We start from the raw sequence: 15,350 nt of genomic DNA, 5'->3' as shown, positions 1-15,350 counted from the left end.
AACAGGTGCTCCTGGTGACAGCCTCCCTGTTTTCCTTGAAGGCTTCTGGGTGGGGGTGTGGAAGCTGTCCACCAAGCCCCAGGTGGAGGAATGGGTGCCTGGCTTTCCCAGGACACCCGTACCTCACATTCCTGCATTGTCCGTTCGTAGCAAGAAGGAGCCAGCGCCCATGAAAAGCAAGCCGCCGCCGGCGTACGAGTCGGAGGAGGAGGACAAGTGCAAGCCCATGTCCTATGAGGAGAAGCGGCAGCTCAGCCTGGACATCAACAAGCTCCCTGGTGAGAAGCTGGGCCGAGTGGTGCATATCATCCAGTCGCGGGAGCCCTCCCTCAAGAACTCCAACCCTGATGAGATCGAGATTGACTTCGAGACTCTGAAGCCGTCCACCCTGCGAGAACTGGAGCGCTATGTGACCTCTTGTCTGCGCAAGAAAAGGAAACCTCAAGGTGCTCTTGGGCTCCCCAGGGTGGGGAAGCAGGGTGTGTTCTAGCCATCCCAGCCGAGAGGGAGGAGGCTAGCCACAGTTCACTTTGCCTTCCACACGTGGCCTTCTCCCTTTGCAGGCTGTTTTTCCAATTATAAAAGCTGCGTTCTTAGCAAAGAAATCTCTGGGGGGTGGTGACATTGCCCTGGACCCTGGACTGTGGGTGCTGTTCTTGGCCTCCTGACTGGTACCGACCTGGGTCTCCACCTCCCCCTGCACCTCAGCAGCCCCTTCCCGGAGCAGCACTTCTCTTACTCTTGCCGCTGAGCCTCCCTCAACGCCAGCCACTTGCCCCCGCTGCCGCCTCTTTGCAGTAGGCATGGGGGTGGGGGAGGTCAGGAGAAAGGATGATGTAGGTCAGCATTGTCCTGCCTGCTGTCTCCTCCACAACGTTCTGCCAGGCAGCTCTTTCCTGTTAGAAATGCCTTGTCTTAGCTCACAGCTTTTGTCTTGAGACCAGTAGGACTTAGGATCCACATCAGAATGTGATGCATAGCCTCTCTCAGCCTGGACTGCTTCCTGGGGTTCTCGGGCCCCTCCATGAGGTGCTGCCCAATGACGTTCTGCCCTCGGTCTACATGCCGAGGTGCTGGGGACTCCTGGGACTCTTTCATGTCTTACTTTGTCTTTGCTGTCATGTCTCCTTTGGGTCGCCTTCACCTACTGCCTGAGAAGTAGCCGAGGGAGCCCCAGCAGTTGCTCATGTTAGGGAATCCCCTCCTGCCTTTTTTGGACTCTCTGAGGAACCCAGCACAAGGTATTCTGTGGGGTCGCTTTAAAATTCTGGTACTCAGAATTTTCTGGCTGATGTGCAGTAGGCTAGCAGTTTAGCATGGGGAGATACGGGACTGGTAGCAGCCCCCTCTGGCTCACAAGCCACCGACTCGCTGCTGGCCCTTCTTGCAGGCTGTTGGGGTGTGTCTGTGGCCAGCGGCAGCCTCCTTGATCAGGGCCCTGCCTGACTCAGTCCCTGTTGCTTTATTACAGCTGAGAAAGTTGACGTGATTGCTGGCTCCTCCAAGATGAAGGGTTTCTCATCCTCGGAGTCAGAGAGCACCAGCGAGTCCAGCTCCTCTGACAGCGAAGACTCCGAAACAGGTTAGGTGTACTTCCTTCATGACTCGTCACATTCCTACCTGTGTCAGGCTTAGTCATGTGTTCGGGCTGCTAGAGACCAGAGATGGTGGTCCTAAGAACTTTCTGGGCCGCCATGGTGACCCTCTCCCTGGGGCAGTGGGTGACTCTGCACCCTGAGGAGGAGTTGCTGAAGGTATTGACTGCACAGTCCTGGGGGGCTTGGGGGCTTGCTGGTGAGGACTTTGGGTATTGGGGCCCAGGTGGTGGCATTGATCTTAGTGTGACCTTGCTCAGTCTTACGGTCTTCCCGATGTCTCAGTCGCATGCAGCATGGCTGTTTCAGGTGATGTGCTTTTGCAGGTGTGGCGCAGTCTGCTATGGCCTCTGCTGTCACCCGCGCTCAGGGCATTACCTTCCTCCCCAGAGGGTGCTCACAGCTGCACTGGCTGCTCCTGACTCTGCATGCACTGGGACCGCTGTGTCTTGCAGCCTCTAACGGTTCCTCTCTCCATGTTTCATGGGCCTGCACGTGTGCCCCCTGGTGCCCTAGGAGAGCGCCACATCCCCCCCCCCCAAGCCTGAGCAGCAGCTTCGGTGTGGGGGGTGGGAGCGAGTAAGGGCAGGCAGAGATGCTGAGAGCTGCATGGTGGTAGGGAGAGGAGCTTTTCCTCTAGATGTGTACTTTCCTGATTATTCTCGGGGAGCAGGCAGGTGCTCACACGGGCCCGGAGGAGAGGCTAGAGAAGAAACCTGGCGCCCAGCTTGTGTTGTGAGGTGGAGCTGGCCACGTGTGCCTGGGTGAGCGTGGTTGCCCCTGGGCAGTCTACTCCATCAGCTGAGCAGACAGTCTCCAGACCACTGGAGAGCCAGCTCTGGGGCTTTAGGCACGCCCCTCCAGGCAGGTTGTAGTATGAGTATCCACAGTGGGAAACATGTTTCGGCAACAAAGACCCCTGGTGTTTTCTTTCATAGATCTACCCCCTCTCTGGCATTGTATTCTTACTGGAGATAAACAGTAAGCCCCACTTAATCAGTTCATGTAAATAACCTGATCTGATCATGCCAAGGAAGTGTGAGGATTGCTCACCCTGCCTCCGTTTCGGGGAAGCAGAGGATGGGAGGGCTTCTGGGTCTTCTCATTCTTCCTTGTCACTTTTATGGTAGAGTACCAAACTTCCCTAGTGGGTTGGAGGGCTGCCTTGGGGTAGGCTAAGGGCTTCTCCAGGACTCCAAATTCTGTACACCACCTCATTTCCAGGGGGTTCGACTGAGACTCATTAAGCTGAATTCTGTATTTATTGAGCTCTGTTGTATGCAGACAGCTGTGGGCAGTTTGCGGCCTCCTGTCTCCATCCTTTGTCCTTTTTTCCCTAACCAACCCCCCACATACCATGGCTTTTTAATCTGTCAACCAGCAGGGGGCGCCACAGCCCATGCCTGCCAGGGAGGGTTGGCCCCAAGCCAGGACCCACTGCCCTCAGTAGGATGAATGGCCATATTCTTGGGCCCAATTAGCATGCCGGGTGGCCACTGACTTCTCACTTTCAGTACCAGCCACGCCTCGGGTTTGCCATTGCCGTGGGCTTTTGCACCTTCTCTGGTCCCTAGTAGGCTGCTCCTACTAGGGGTTTCATAGCGTTTTCTCCTAAGGATCTGTGTGGCCAAAAGAAAACCCCAAAGGTTGGAATTGGCAGGGGACCTGAATGTTAAAAACAGTGCGGTTTGGCCCAGTGCAGACTTTTTGCCCCATGGTGGCACCCGACCATCAGGTCCTGATGGCAAGTCTGTGACTTTGGCCTTTGTTCCTGATCCCCAAGCTCTTCTTTGGGGTCATGTTGGCTTGAGGAGGGAATTCTCCCGGGCTCCTAAGTGCCCTGCACCCACCTCCTGCCTTGTGCTGTGGGATGGCTGTGACGGCATCTTCGGCAGCTCTGGACTGCTGAGATTATTTTTCCCTTTTTGTCCCCCCTTTGAAAGAAATGGAAAGATTGTGCAACAAGTAATCTGAGAGTCCTGGGAACAGCTGTCTGGGCGGGAAGGAGGGTGAGATTTACAGTTTCCTAGCCGCCAGCCTTTAGGCTCCCAGGCTCCAGTGATTCGGCCCCAGTGGCTTGCTCCGTTGCTTCCGGCTCATCCCTCTTTCCAGGCACCCTCCCCACCTTGTGTCTTGGGACCCCCCCCCCATTTGTTTTCAAGGTCCTGGCTTTTCCTTTTCCATCTGTGTGCCCTGGAGAGCTTTGGTGTAGGTCACCTGAGTGCTTCTACCCTGTGCCTATGCCCTGGGTCTCAGACACTGTCAGCCCCAAAGTGGGAGCTTGTACCTCTGCACCACTGAATGCAACCATCCCCCACCCTGTCCCACACAGGAAACCGCACTCACTTCTAGGGCAGCTCCTCCAGCAGCTGCTTGCGCTAGGTCCCTGCAGCTAGGCAGCCCTGATTTCTGTGACCAGTTAGTGGGCATAGAGCAGGGTGGGGGGCACTGAAGGTATTTCCTTTGGTCTTTTGGGACTTAATTGTTTTGCCCTCCTCGTTCTTGTGTTTCCATTTGGACCGGAGCCGAAATTCCTGAAAGAGCCTATTTTTGTCACTTGTAGTAAGGGTCATTTCTGCTGACAGGGCCCAGAGACATGAATCACCAAAAGAAACCAAACAGAGGCATGAAATTGGGGCTTGATGGGGATGGGGGTTGCATAGACCCTTCCTGGCTTCTCTTCATAGATAAGGATGCCTGTGGGCTCCTCAGGGCACGGGCCTGGTCTGTGGGGCCAAGCTGTAGTTCAGGGAGGCGATGCTCCCACAGTTGGGGATTGGGGGATGGGGAGGTGGGTTGGACTTCTAGCTGTGTTCCCAGGCTACCACGTATCCTGTCCTTCCCGCCCGCATGCCCAGAAGCACGCTGTTGGCCGGTCCTGGCACGTCATCCGAGCCCAGCTATTGCTTGGGTTGTGGTCTTTTGTTGAGCTTCAGTTCTGGCTGATGACTGAGTCTGCTTCTTCACGGTTTGGTACTCAGATAGGATGGGGTATACAAATGCCACTTTTTCATGGCCATCCCAGGTGGGCTGTGGGCAGAGCCGTGGCCTCCCCTGCATCACCCATGCTGGGATTGTGCCTGCCTGGCTCGTGGGGCCAAGAGGGATGTCCTTGGCCTCTTTGTCCAGCCTTCCACTCCATCACATTGCTGATGATGGACTCTTTCCATGTGCCATCCACAGGTCTTCTGGGCAGGGTAGACACAGCTCATGTCCCTCTTAGGAGGACACCCTCCTACCCCAGCTACCTGGGCTCGGACAGGTTCGGGGAGGTATGGGCATTGCTCTTGGATTTGGGCCTGGTCTTCTAGTTGCAGTGGGAGCACACTCCAGCTATTTTAGTCTCCTTGTTTCCTTTTCCCAGGATTGGAGCGCGTGGGTGTTTCTTAATAGCTCTAGGGGAAAAAGGAATGCTTGATGTTTTGGAAAGATTTGAGCCGGAAAGTGCAGGCAGAGGCCATGGGGCGTTCTTCCCAGACAACCAGCCTCAGCTTCCGGCCCCTGGGGTCTTTGAGGGACTGGGTCCCAGTCCCATCTTGGGGCTGCTACTGCCTGCTCCAAGGGCGTGACACTTACTCTTGGGAAAAGGGAGAGGTCCCGGTAGGAGTGGGGGTGGAGTGGAGATAGGAGGAGACCCGGAGGGTGGGACTAGAGCCGGTCTGCTGGTACTGGCAGGTGACCCCTCATACGCCCACATGCAGGGGTCGCAGCTGGAGGGACTCTGGGAGCTTCGTGGGCAAGGGTGAGCCTTGTGGAATGTGGAACAGTAGGCCGCTGGTGGGTGGGTTTTTCCCACGCACACACTTGAAGACCATGGGAGTGCAGTGTTGGTTGCATCCGTGGCTCTAATAGAGGCATCCGCTCTGCTGTGTGGGTGGGAACGGGCCCCATGCTCCTCCCCGGCCAAGGGGAGACACACTCGATGCCCTGGGAAAAGGAGGACAGCTTTGCTCCTCCGACTGTCTTCATTTTATTTTTTCCCCTGGTGGTAATTCCCCAGTTATACACAGTGTGTATAATTGCTTACTCTTTTTATAATTTGAGTGTGTTGTTTTTGTTTTGGAAGGGTTGTTTTGGTGGTTTTTTGGGTTTTTTTTGTGTGGTGGTGGTGGTTTCTTGGGGTTTGTAGGAATGCAGAAATGAGGCTGTTTGCTGGAGGTCCTGTACTCCAAAACCCCTTTCTGGGGCATTTTCGTACCTCTGTCTAGGCCCTGAGGAAGGGCTGGCATCCCCTGCATGAGGTGGACAGTGTGCAGAAAAGCGGATCTAGTGGGGATAGGCTTAGAGTCAGGGGTGCCTGATGGGTGTGGCTCACCTGGCTAGTCTTCAGGAGTGATGGCAATTAGGGCAGGCAAGGGCACCTTCCACGTTGAAAGACCTTTAGGAAAGGAAATGCCAGCCTGCGCTCAGGGAGCTCATGGAACTTGTTACTGGAAGCAGCTGTTTTGTATAGAAGCATAATCAGGGCCCTGGGTGGTTTTGGAGACATATGCTGGAACTGTGCCCATTGTAAAAGGAAGGTGGGTCTGTTGCCACCTGTGGCTGGCCAGGCAGGGGGCAGGGCTCCTAGGCTCTAGCGCTGTTCTCTCGTGCCCTGTCAGCGGGCAGGGCACAGGAGGCTGGCTCGGTCTGTGGTTCTTCTGTTCTTGTGACTTGAACGGTACATTCCACACCATTTCTCTCACACTGGTTTCTCTCTCCCTCTATGTAGGTCCTGCCTAATCATTGGACACGGACTCTTAATAAAACGGTCTTCAGTTCCAGATTCCTTCCCAGCAAGCTATAGCTTAAGTCCATTTTCTTCTGTGAAAGGGACAGGACTCCATCAAGTTATGGAATTCCTCAGAGCCCTGGGCCTGTCCCCCGGGGTGGATTAGTCATGTCCAGCAGTACACGCCTAGTCCCGCCTCCGGGAAGGCTGCCTGCTTGGCTGGCCACCCGGCCTCCTGTGTAAAGACTGCCTGGCTGTCCTGCCCAGCCTCCCTGGTCGTCTGGGGTCTTCTGGGTGGGTGGCATCTCCCAGCGGATGATGACAATCCCCCCTGTACACACATACATGTGGTGCTGCTCCGTGTGCAAGGCCCCATCACAAGTATGTTTTTTCTCTTCATCCCTCCCTCTTTGTCTGAATCCTGACCACTTTTCTCCTGGACCTTAAAATGGCGTTAGGCCAGGGAAGGTCTCATTCAGCCTAAGGAAGAATAATACTCTTAACATCTAGAGTTTTCCCCAGTGAGGAACAGGGGCCTTCGGGCAAGTGTGGTTGGGCCTGGAAGCTCACAGGGCTGTCCCTCAGCATGCCCTCTCTCTGGTGGCTTGTGAGGCTCCATCAGCTGGAGGCTGTCACCAGCTACAGCTGACTCCCAGGCCCCTGGAGTCTTCCTTCTGTTTTTATTGTTCCCATTGTTGCCTCTTGGGCATTTTCCCAGCTTTTTTGGCCTCTTTACCTAAAGTCACAGAGGGGAAAGTACCTCTTGGGCTGCCTCCCTGTCCCTCCCAAGTAATCGGAAGCAGGCTGCAGTGGTCAAGAGCCGCTTTCAGGAGGGTCCCTGCCGAGGGGCACTTGAGAAACAACTATACAGCCAGCTGACCTAGCCCTGGAGTCCATGATTACTGTCCCCAATGGGGTGGGGTGCTGGGCTAGTGGTCAAGAAAGGGCTCTCAAACCCAGAGCACTGGACCAGTCTGTAGTGAGGCCATCCAAGCCCTCGGGCCTGCTCCGTGCACATCTCTGAGGGGTGTTGCCAGTGCAAGCTCCCTCCCGTTCTTCAGTGCCCTAGAATAATGACAGCCTGAGGGGCTAGGGCAGGCCGGGGTGGCCGCATCATCCAAGCCCTCTGAGAGGCGCTGAATAGGATTTTTTGCTCTAAAAATAAATAACGGCCCTTTTTTGGTCATGAATCCAGCATTTCAGCAGAAAACTGACGAAAAGTCCCCTAAGGAACAGCATCTGTGTTTCAGGGAGTGCTCCCCCCCCCCCTTTTTTTAAAGTGTAGTTTGTGTGTATTTCTTCAAGGCCTGTAGCAATTTCCTGGCATCTTGGAGCCTGCCTTCCGGAGCTGGAAGCAAGTTTGAGGACGTGTAGTTCACCATCAGCAGGCCCTCGGGCACTGGCCACCTCCAGTGCAGAAACCCTGGGACCCTTCTTCTGGGCTCTGTGTTCTAGATCCAGCCCCTCCAGGGCCCTGCAGTGATGTTTGCAAGTTCCTCTGGCCGCTTGATTTCCAGTCAAGCTCCATTTGCCAAACAGACTATTTTGAGCTGCCCTTTGGCCTGTGCCTGATGTGTTCCCAGTGCAGCTCGGCCTGGCTGGAGCCAGGGGGCTTCATGCCCGGAGATTCCCACAGGACAGTTGGGAAGCTGTTGGCATTGTCTTTCTGGGAAGATTCTGCTGTCTTGGAACAAATGGCAGCCTGGATTCCCACAGTGTCGAGCTGTGTGCTGCCCCACCCCTTCCCACACTCGTGCATACCAGCTATAGCCACAGGCCAGCTCTCCTGCAGGGTCTTTGCGCCCTTTCTGTCTGTGGATCCTGGCCTCCTTGCCCGTGGGGCTTCCATCTGTCAGAGAACTTGATCTGTAGACTTGAGCCGGCACCTGTGCCCAGTGCCCCAGTAATAGAGCAGAGAGAGCAGTACCCATTCCTTATTGGCAGCCTCCTGTGTGCGGGCAGGGGGACATGCCCACTGGGCCTTGACACACCAGCCAGCCTGCAGGGGCCTGAGGAGTTGCTGTAGGAGGGGTGGGTGGCCTGTGCCTCTGCTCTGCCCTGCCCTTACTCTCTCAATCCTGTCTCCTTCCCTTGAGTGGGGGTGGGGGAGGGGCGGGAGGAATCAGTGTTTTAATCAGATTTTACAAAAAAACGTTTTAATTCTTTGTACAATTATCATCCTATGTAAAGATTAAATTTGTGTTGAGTTCAAGATTTTCATGGAATAAAGATCACACAGTACTTGAGGCCATCTTCATGTAACCCTTTCCAGAGAGTTTTGTGTGGGGTGTCTTGGGGCTGGTGTGTTGTGAAGCTGTGCACTTCCTGTCTTGTCTTCCTACCAGTAACTCCGACAGGAGGCTCGGGCCATGTGAGCCAGATGCAGCTGTCCCAAACAGGCTCCAGCGCCCCTTGGTTCCCACTGCCGGCCGCTGTAGTGTCCTCTGGTCCTAGAGGTCTGTTATACACCTCCCACTGGTTCTCCCAGCCTGTGCCTGCCCCCTAACCAGCACTTCCTCATGGAGACCTGGATCTGGGACACTTTCCAAGGCAGCCACTCTCTGGAGCTGCTGGGACCCTGCTGCATTTTGTCCCGATGAGTGTTCATGTGGGCCTCTCTGTTCCCCCGCTGCGGGGAGATAGTGAAGGCTCAGAGCCACCATCCCTCCTTTATGGTGGATAAAACAGTGCTTTCCCTGGGGCCATGAGAGGACAGGCCACCCCAACACAGTGTCTTCTCCTGGCCAGACTTTACCCATTGGCCCCTTTCTTACTCCAGTTTCCAATCACCCAGTCTCCCAAAGGCCTGTCCAGTGTGTGAGCAGCTGTTCCAGCCTGCCTCGAGCTTCAGTGTATGTTACTGGAATCTGCCGGGAGAGGTACCCATCCTGGAGGGACCCTCGGCCCCTTCCTCTTGCTCCCGTCAGCTCAGTGGCCTCTGTATACCGTGCTTTCCCCCAGCGCATACAGGGTCCTTTTGGTCCTGGGCTTCCCACCTTTCTAGTTCAGTATGTCTCCTTTACCCCTCAGCTGCCAGCCCCATGGCCCTAATCCTGCAAGTCACTCAAACTGTCCCCTTTTATATGTCCCACCCACAAGAGTGTTCCTCTCACCTGGTTTCCTGCTGTGACCGAAAGTGCCCTGAACCCTGTATCCTGGCATCTCCAGTGCCCAGGTTTGAGGCTGGGCATATGGTTCGCGTGTCCCAGACGTCCTCAGTTGCTGCCATTTGTATGAGGACGTGTGTCTGTAGCTTCTGAGGTCTGTGTCACACTGTCTTGTCTCTTGCATGGAGTGGTGAGCTCTCGCAGGGCACGAGGTCCCTTCTCATCCCTTTTGGTAGCGCACTGTACACTGTGGCTCTGCACCTCACAGAAGCTTAGCCCGGCCCTCAGTGAAGCAGCTGCAAGTGGAGGTAGCAAAACGTGTCCTCCCAACACCAGCAAGAGCCGGCGCCCTGGCAAGGAGCTTAGGGAGTGCCAGGCAAAGCCATGAGGTGTCTCTTGGTGACAGGAATTCGGAAGGCACCATGGGTCGCACCTCCCACCTGGCTGGTGACTTCATCATTTCCTAGCCCACGAGTACTACTGGCTGGTTCTCCTCTCCCTCTTTGGGGTTTGCACACCAGCTGGTATTGGTGAGGGGCAAACACCTGGCAAGAGATGGTTAGCACAGATCTGTGGAGTGGGTGCCGAGGTGGGCTTGTGCTGGCTCCTGCACATTCTCTGCAGGGCAGGCCCACCCTGGATGCGTCCACGCGATGGCAGCAACCAACCATCAGCCCCTGAGGGACCAGGGCACACACGGCAGGGAGGGTCCCTGCAGCAGCTGTGTCCCAACACGGGGACTTATCGGAGGCTGGTCTCCCACAAGGACGGGCGTACTGGTTGGTGGCCTCCTTTTGCTGCCAGTGGTGTGGTAGTGAGCACCTTTCCTATTTCCTGCTGGTCATTCCTGGGAGACCAGCCTGTTTCCTTCCGTCCCACTCTCCCCACAGTGCTCGCTCTGCGGCCAGGCCTCTTGGTGTGGGTCAGTCCCGCTGCACGCTCTCACCCCCGGTTGTGCATCTTGGCTTTCCCTGGGAGGATGGGAAGGAGCCCGCATAGAGGGCAGTGCAGTTGGAGGCTACCATGCTGTTACTCTGTAGCTGTGTGACGGGGGCAAGTGCCTTCATTTCTCTTTGAGTCTCACTTGGCTAATCCATCAAATGGATGTGATGATTTCTAATGTCAAGATTGTTGCACAGCAAAGCGGGCTGGGGTGCAGACACTTGGGTCACCATAGTGGCGTCTGACCAGCAAGTAGGGGGAGATGCTGGGCAAGGAGGGGTCTGTAGCTCAGCTCCCGTGTACCCGGGTGTCGTCCTTGCACGGAACCAGCTGGTGGTCTGGAAATTGGCAGGGGTCTTTTCATTATGTCCCCCACTGGGAAAAGCAGCAGGCAAATGTGTAGGTGACACCCTCCATGTTTTCCCTTTTCCTGAGGCTGGCTCCCATCCCAGATAACCCTGCTACCCGCCCAGTCACCATCACCGACCCATCTCCTGAACTTACCCTATGTTTTCTCCTTGCTCTGCCTCCGAGGCCAGCTTACAGTCCTCTCCCCCACAGCCTCACCACCTTCTCTTTCCCTCTGCAGAGATGGCTCCGAAGTCAAAAAAGAAGGGGCACCCCGGGAGGGAGCAGAAGAAGGTACGTGGTCTCAGGGGTGTCCTCCAGCAGGTGAGCAGTGGCCACCTGCCCTCGTGGGCCCTGAGGGTACCCAGGTGTGCCGCCTGCCTGACACCAGCCTGTCTATCTGCAGCACCATCACCACCACCATCAGCAGATGCAGCAGGCCCCGGCCCCTGTGCCCCAGCAGCCCCCGCCGCCGCCCCAGCAGCCCCCGCCGCCTCCACCTCCACAGCAGCAGCAGCAGCAGCCCCCGCCCCCGCCGCCCCCACCTTCCATGCCGCCGCAGGCAGCCCCCACGATGAAGTCCTCGCCTCCGCCCTTCATCGCCGCCCAGGTGCCCGTCCTGGAGCCCCAGCTCCCAGGCAGTGTCTTCGACCCCATCGGCCACTTCACCCAGCCCATCCTGCACCTGCCGCAGCCCGAGCTGCCCCCCCACCTGCCCCAGCCGCCCGAGCACAGCACTCCACCTCATCTCAACCAGCACTCGGTGGTCTCTCCTCCAGGTGAGCTGCAGCCACACCTGCTGAGGGGTGGGGAAGCCCCTTCCATCCTGCTCTTTCCCTGTGATTAGGCTCTCTGGGCAACCTGTGGAGCCCCCACCTCGGCCGTAGTTGTCTTGCCTCCCAAGGGGAGTTTCAGTGGCTTCCCTGAGCTGTTAAGGACACTGTGAGCCACCGAGGCACAGGCTTTGCTATTTAGTGTCTCGATACTGAAGGTATTGACTCGTTTTTTCTGGGCCAAGCATTGTGTGATATGGAAAAAAAGATGGGTGCGCCCCCTTCCCGCCAGCACCCCAGCTCCACGTTGAGGATGGAGATGCTGGGAAACACACACACGCGCGCACACACACACACACACACACACACACCCCACCCCCACACCCCCCACACCCCCCCCCCCCGGGGGGGGGATTCAGGGAAGGCCTACACTGAGACCTGAAGGGCAGGTGTGAAAATAGGGAGCAGCTGAAGGGAAGGGAGGAAGGTTGGGTGCAGAGCGCAGGGCAGAATGGCAGCGATCGGCAGCCCAATCCTGTAGACTTCTCTGGAAACTGTTCTTATTCTGGAATTTGTGAGAAGCAGAAGAGGGCCGAGTGCGATGACTAGTTGGAGGGAAACCGGCAGGAGGTCATGATGGAGCAGGAATGCTGGGCTGGGGTCACGGGGTGCAGAAGCTGTGAGCCTCACCGCCACGCCATCCTGTCCTTCCAGCTTTGCACAACGCGCTGCCCCAGCAGCCATCGCGGCCCAGCAACCGAGCCGCCGCCCTACCCCCCAAGCCTGCCCGGCCCCCGGCCGTGTCGCCTGCCCTGGCCCAGCCACCCCTTCTCCCACAGCCCCCCATGGCTCAGCCCCCCCAAGTGCTATTGCAGGAGGACGAAGAGCCACCCGCCCCACCCCTCACCTCCATGCAGATGCAGCTCTACCTGCAGCAGCTGCAGAAGGTGCAGCCCCCCACACCACTACTTCCTTCCGTGAAGGTGCAGTCCCAGCCCCCACCCCCTTTGCCCCCCCCACCTCACCCCTCAGTGCAGCAGCAGCTACAGCAGCAGCCACCGCCACCACCCCCCCAGCCACAGCCTCCGCCCCAGCAGCAGCACCAGCCCCCCCCACGGCCCGTGCACATGCAGCCCATGCAGTTCCCTACCCACATCCAGCAGCCCCCCCCACCCCCGGGCCAGCAGCCCCCACATCCGCCCCCGGGCCAGCAGCCGCCGCCGCCACAGCCCGCCAAGCCTCAGCAGGTCATCCAGCATCACCCTTCTCCCCGGCACCACAAGTCGGACCCCTATTCAACTGGTAAGTTGGCTTTTGCCCCTGGGCTCTGGGGAGGCTGATGCGGGCCCAGAATTTTGTCTTTAAGAAGTCAGACTGGTCAGCTCATACTTTAGGCTGAGGTGGATTCAGAGCCCCCCACCTTAAAGGTTTTGGGTTAGTTGCAGAAGTTGCTGAAGGGGGTGTCGGTGCTTCACATAGCATTGTTACTGGGGTTTGTCTTGACTTGTAGCTTCATGACTGGGAACAAGGTCCCCAGTCGTCCTTCTCTTGGAACTCACAGGAGCATTACAGTACATCGTGATCCTAGGTGGGGAAGTCAGGGCACACTTCCTGGAGGAGGTGAACAGAGGGTGAGCCAGAGCTAATTTAACAAACAGGGTGGGGAGTGACGTCCAGGCAGAGCTGGGGCAGGCCTGGGCAGCAGGGGGTTGTTTGGGAACTTGTAGGAGCAGGTGCTCTGTTCTTACCGAGGCTTACCTGGTGGGAGTCAGGACCTCATGGGAGAGAATTGGGCTAAAGCTGAAAGGTAGCTTGGGTTGTAATCGGCAGCCATTTCCCATTCCCTGCCTCCACACTGATCCAGGCTGTCCTTTTTCTGTGTTAATCCGGCCATGCCCGCTTGCCTTTCCTTGCTCTTATTTTCTAAGTGTCTGTGACCAAACTGTCCCAGCCTCAGCAAGGGAATTGTTCCAGTCAGTGCCTCATGGTGTGTGACACGTGAGGGTCAGGGTTGAGGCTCCTGGACTTGGCAGTTCAGACCATGTAGCCTGGCTAGGGAGTGCAGGTGCCGCCTGCAAATTGAACAACAAGGCTGTTGATCTTAGGCTGTGACTGCTCTGAAACCTAGCAAAAGCTGCCAGGTGCCAAGTGGATTATTGGACTCCCCGAGCCAAGAACAGCTGGCTGTCCTCCCTGGGAAAGGCTGGTGCTGGTCCTGGTCCCAGCACCTGTGCAGCTGTGCCTGTTTCCACCCTTAAGGAAGGCCAGGCTTCCCTGGTGGGGGCAGTGATGAGCAGATGAGATGCCTTCAGTAGAGCTAGTTCTCTCCATGGGGCAAGTTCCCTCTGAGGACCTATGCTGTGAGTCTCCAGGCCCACCTACCCTGAGCTCCTATGGCCTTCGGTAGCTTAGGGTGGGTCACAGGGAGCCATTGTGGCTTAGAGCGCAGCTGGGGACTTTGGGCCAAAGGCCAAGTTGGGAGTCCCAGGGAGGTACATCCCTGGGCACCTGGCCAGCTCGCAGGCACCACCCTGAGCCACCGGGCTCCCCTCTAGCTGCTGTTGGATGAAGCCACTGGTAGGCGGGAGATAACCTACCAATCATAGATGCAAGCATCTGCCTACCGTCACCCAGTCAGGCCTCAGCAGGTACTGCTGAGGGAGCCAGCCCAGACCAGACAGTGTCACCACCATGTGCCTGCAGATCCCGAGGCCTGGACTGGGGCCCCGAACACCAAGGCTGGAGAAACCAGCCACATGGGGCTGGGGACCAGGCTGCAGGTGTGTGCTGGTCTTCACTGCCATGTTGTCTTTGAGCAGCTGTTCTGCCTTTTTGGGGTTAGAAGCAAGTTCTGGCTTTAGAGAGATGGGCAGGGAGGGCCCACCATACCTGAGGCATTGTGGTCTGTGCCAGGCCCAGGGGGTCTGGGGGAGGGCCAAGAGTGTTGCTGTCTCTGCTGGCAGATAGCAGCTGACATCTGCCTGCAGAAGGTCAGTGGGAGGGCCTGCATGCAGAGCTTGGGTTAGTTTGTTCAGTGTGAGGCACATGGCAGGACTAGGAGCGAGGTGGCTTTGTTTTGTGGACGAGTGTGGCTTGTCCCATGCCGGAGCTGGCCAAGACATGTCAGGTATTGAAGCAAGAGGGTGTTTCCATGCTAGAGTAGGTAGAAGAGTCAAAGGCAGGACTTAGCGACTGTGACCTAGGGCTGTTTTCTCACCAGTGAAGCTGAGGTGTCAGACCTAAGTGCTTTGATGGCGCTTTCCAGGCTCCTGCTTTGTGCCAGATTAACTTGGACCTTGTGGCTGCCTGGATCTCCACTCTCCCACCCACCCCACCTATGGTTTGAGGAAGGTGGGTGGCCTGGCCCAATTCCTGTAAGAACCACAGGCGGAGGACCTGATCTACCAGCTCTCCTGTGGTGCGGGCCAGTTCCAGGCATCCCTCTTATGAACAGCTTGCAGGCTGAGTTGTGTGGGGAAGGTCTCCTGGGGATCCAGTCCAAGGTCCAAAGCATTTGTCCATGCAGGCAGGTTCAGCCTATACACGGACAGTTGGGAGCCCAGGCTGTCTTTGTAAGGTTACTGCTATCCTTTTTTCTTTTCTTTTTTTTTTTTTAAAGATTTTATTTATTTGTCAGAACATGTGTGCACAATGGGGAGTGGCAAGGAGAGGGAGAAGCAGGCTTCCTGCTGAGCAGGGAGCCCGATTTGGGGCTCCATCCCAGAACTGTGGGATCATGACCAGAGTCAAAGACAGACACTTAACTAACTGAGCCACCCAGGTGTCCTGTTGATGTCTTTTGTATTTAACCCAGGCTATGCATGGAGCCATCTGGAGAACTTTTAAAAAGTACTCAGGCCCAGACCTGTTACCT

The 15,350-nt window shown here is 56.7% G+C and overlaps 1 protein-coding gene across 7 annotated transcripts in view; it reads left to right on the top strand.

Moving 5' to 3' along the window:
- Positions 1-15,350, top strand: part of BRD4 (bromodomain containing 4) — a 94,267-nt gene that overhangs the window by 75,921 nt on the left and 2,996 nt on the right. For 4 of the 7 annotated variants that reach the window (XM_032313966.1, XM_032313955.1, XM_032313950.1 and 1 more), the window contains 5 exons: positions 151-446; positions 1,472-1,582; positions 10,945-10,997; positions 11,110-11,482; positions 12,191-12,778. In XM_032313966.1, the coding sequence (XP_032169857.1) occupies positions 151-446; positions 1,472-1,582; positions 10,945-10,997; positions 11,110-11,482; positions 12,191-12,778 (1,421 nt within the window). Of the gene's footprint in view, positions 1-150; positions 447-1,471; positions 1,583-6,306; positions 6,765-10,944; positions 11,028-11,109; positions 11,483-12,190; positions 12,812-12,870; positions 15,128-15,350 lie in introns of those variants that run through there. The other 3 variants (XM_032313974.1, XM_032313942.1, XM_032313982.1) reach the window with 3 other exon arrangements.

This window comes from Mustela erminea, chromosome 1 (assembly GCF_009829155.1).
Source record: "Mustela erminea isolate mMusErm1 chromosome 1, mMusErm1.Pri, whole genome shotgun sequence".
NCBI classification, from domain to species: domain Eukaryota; kingdom Metazoa; phylum Chordata; class Mammalia; order Carnivora; family Mustelidae; genus Mustela; species Mustela erminea.
This window is presented reverse-complemented; position numbering and strand designations above follow the sequence as displayed.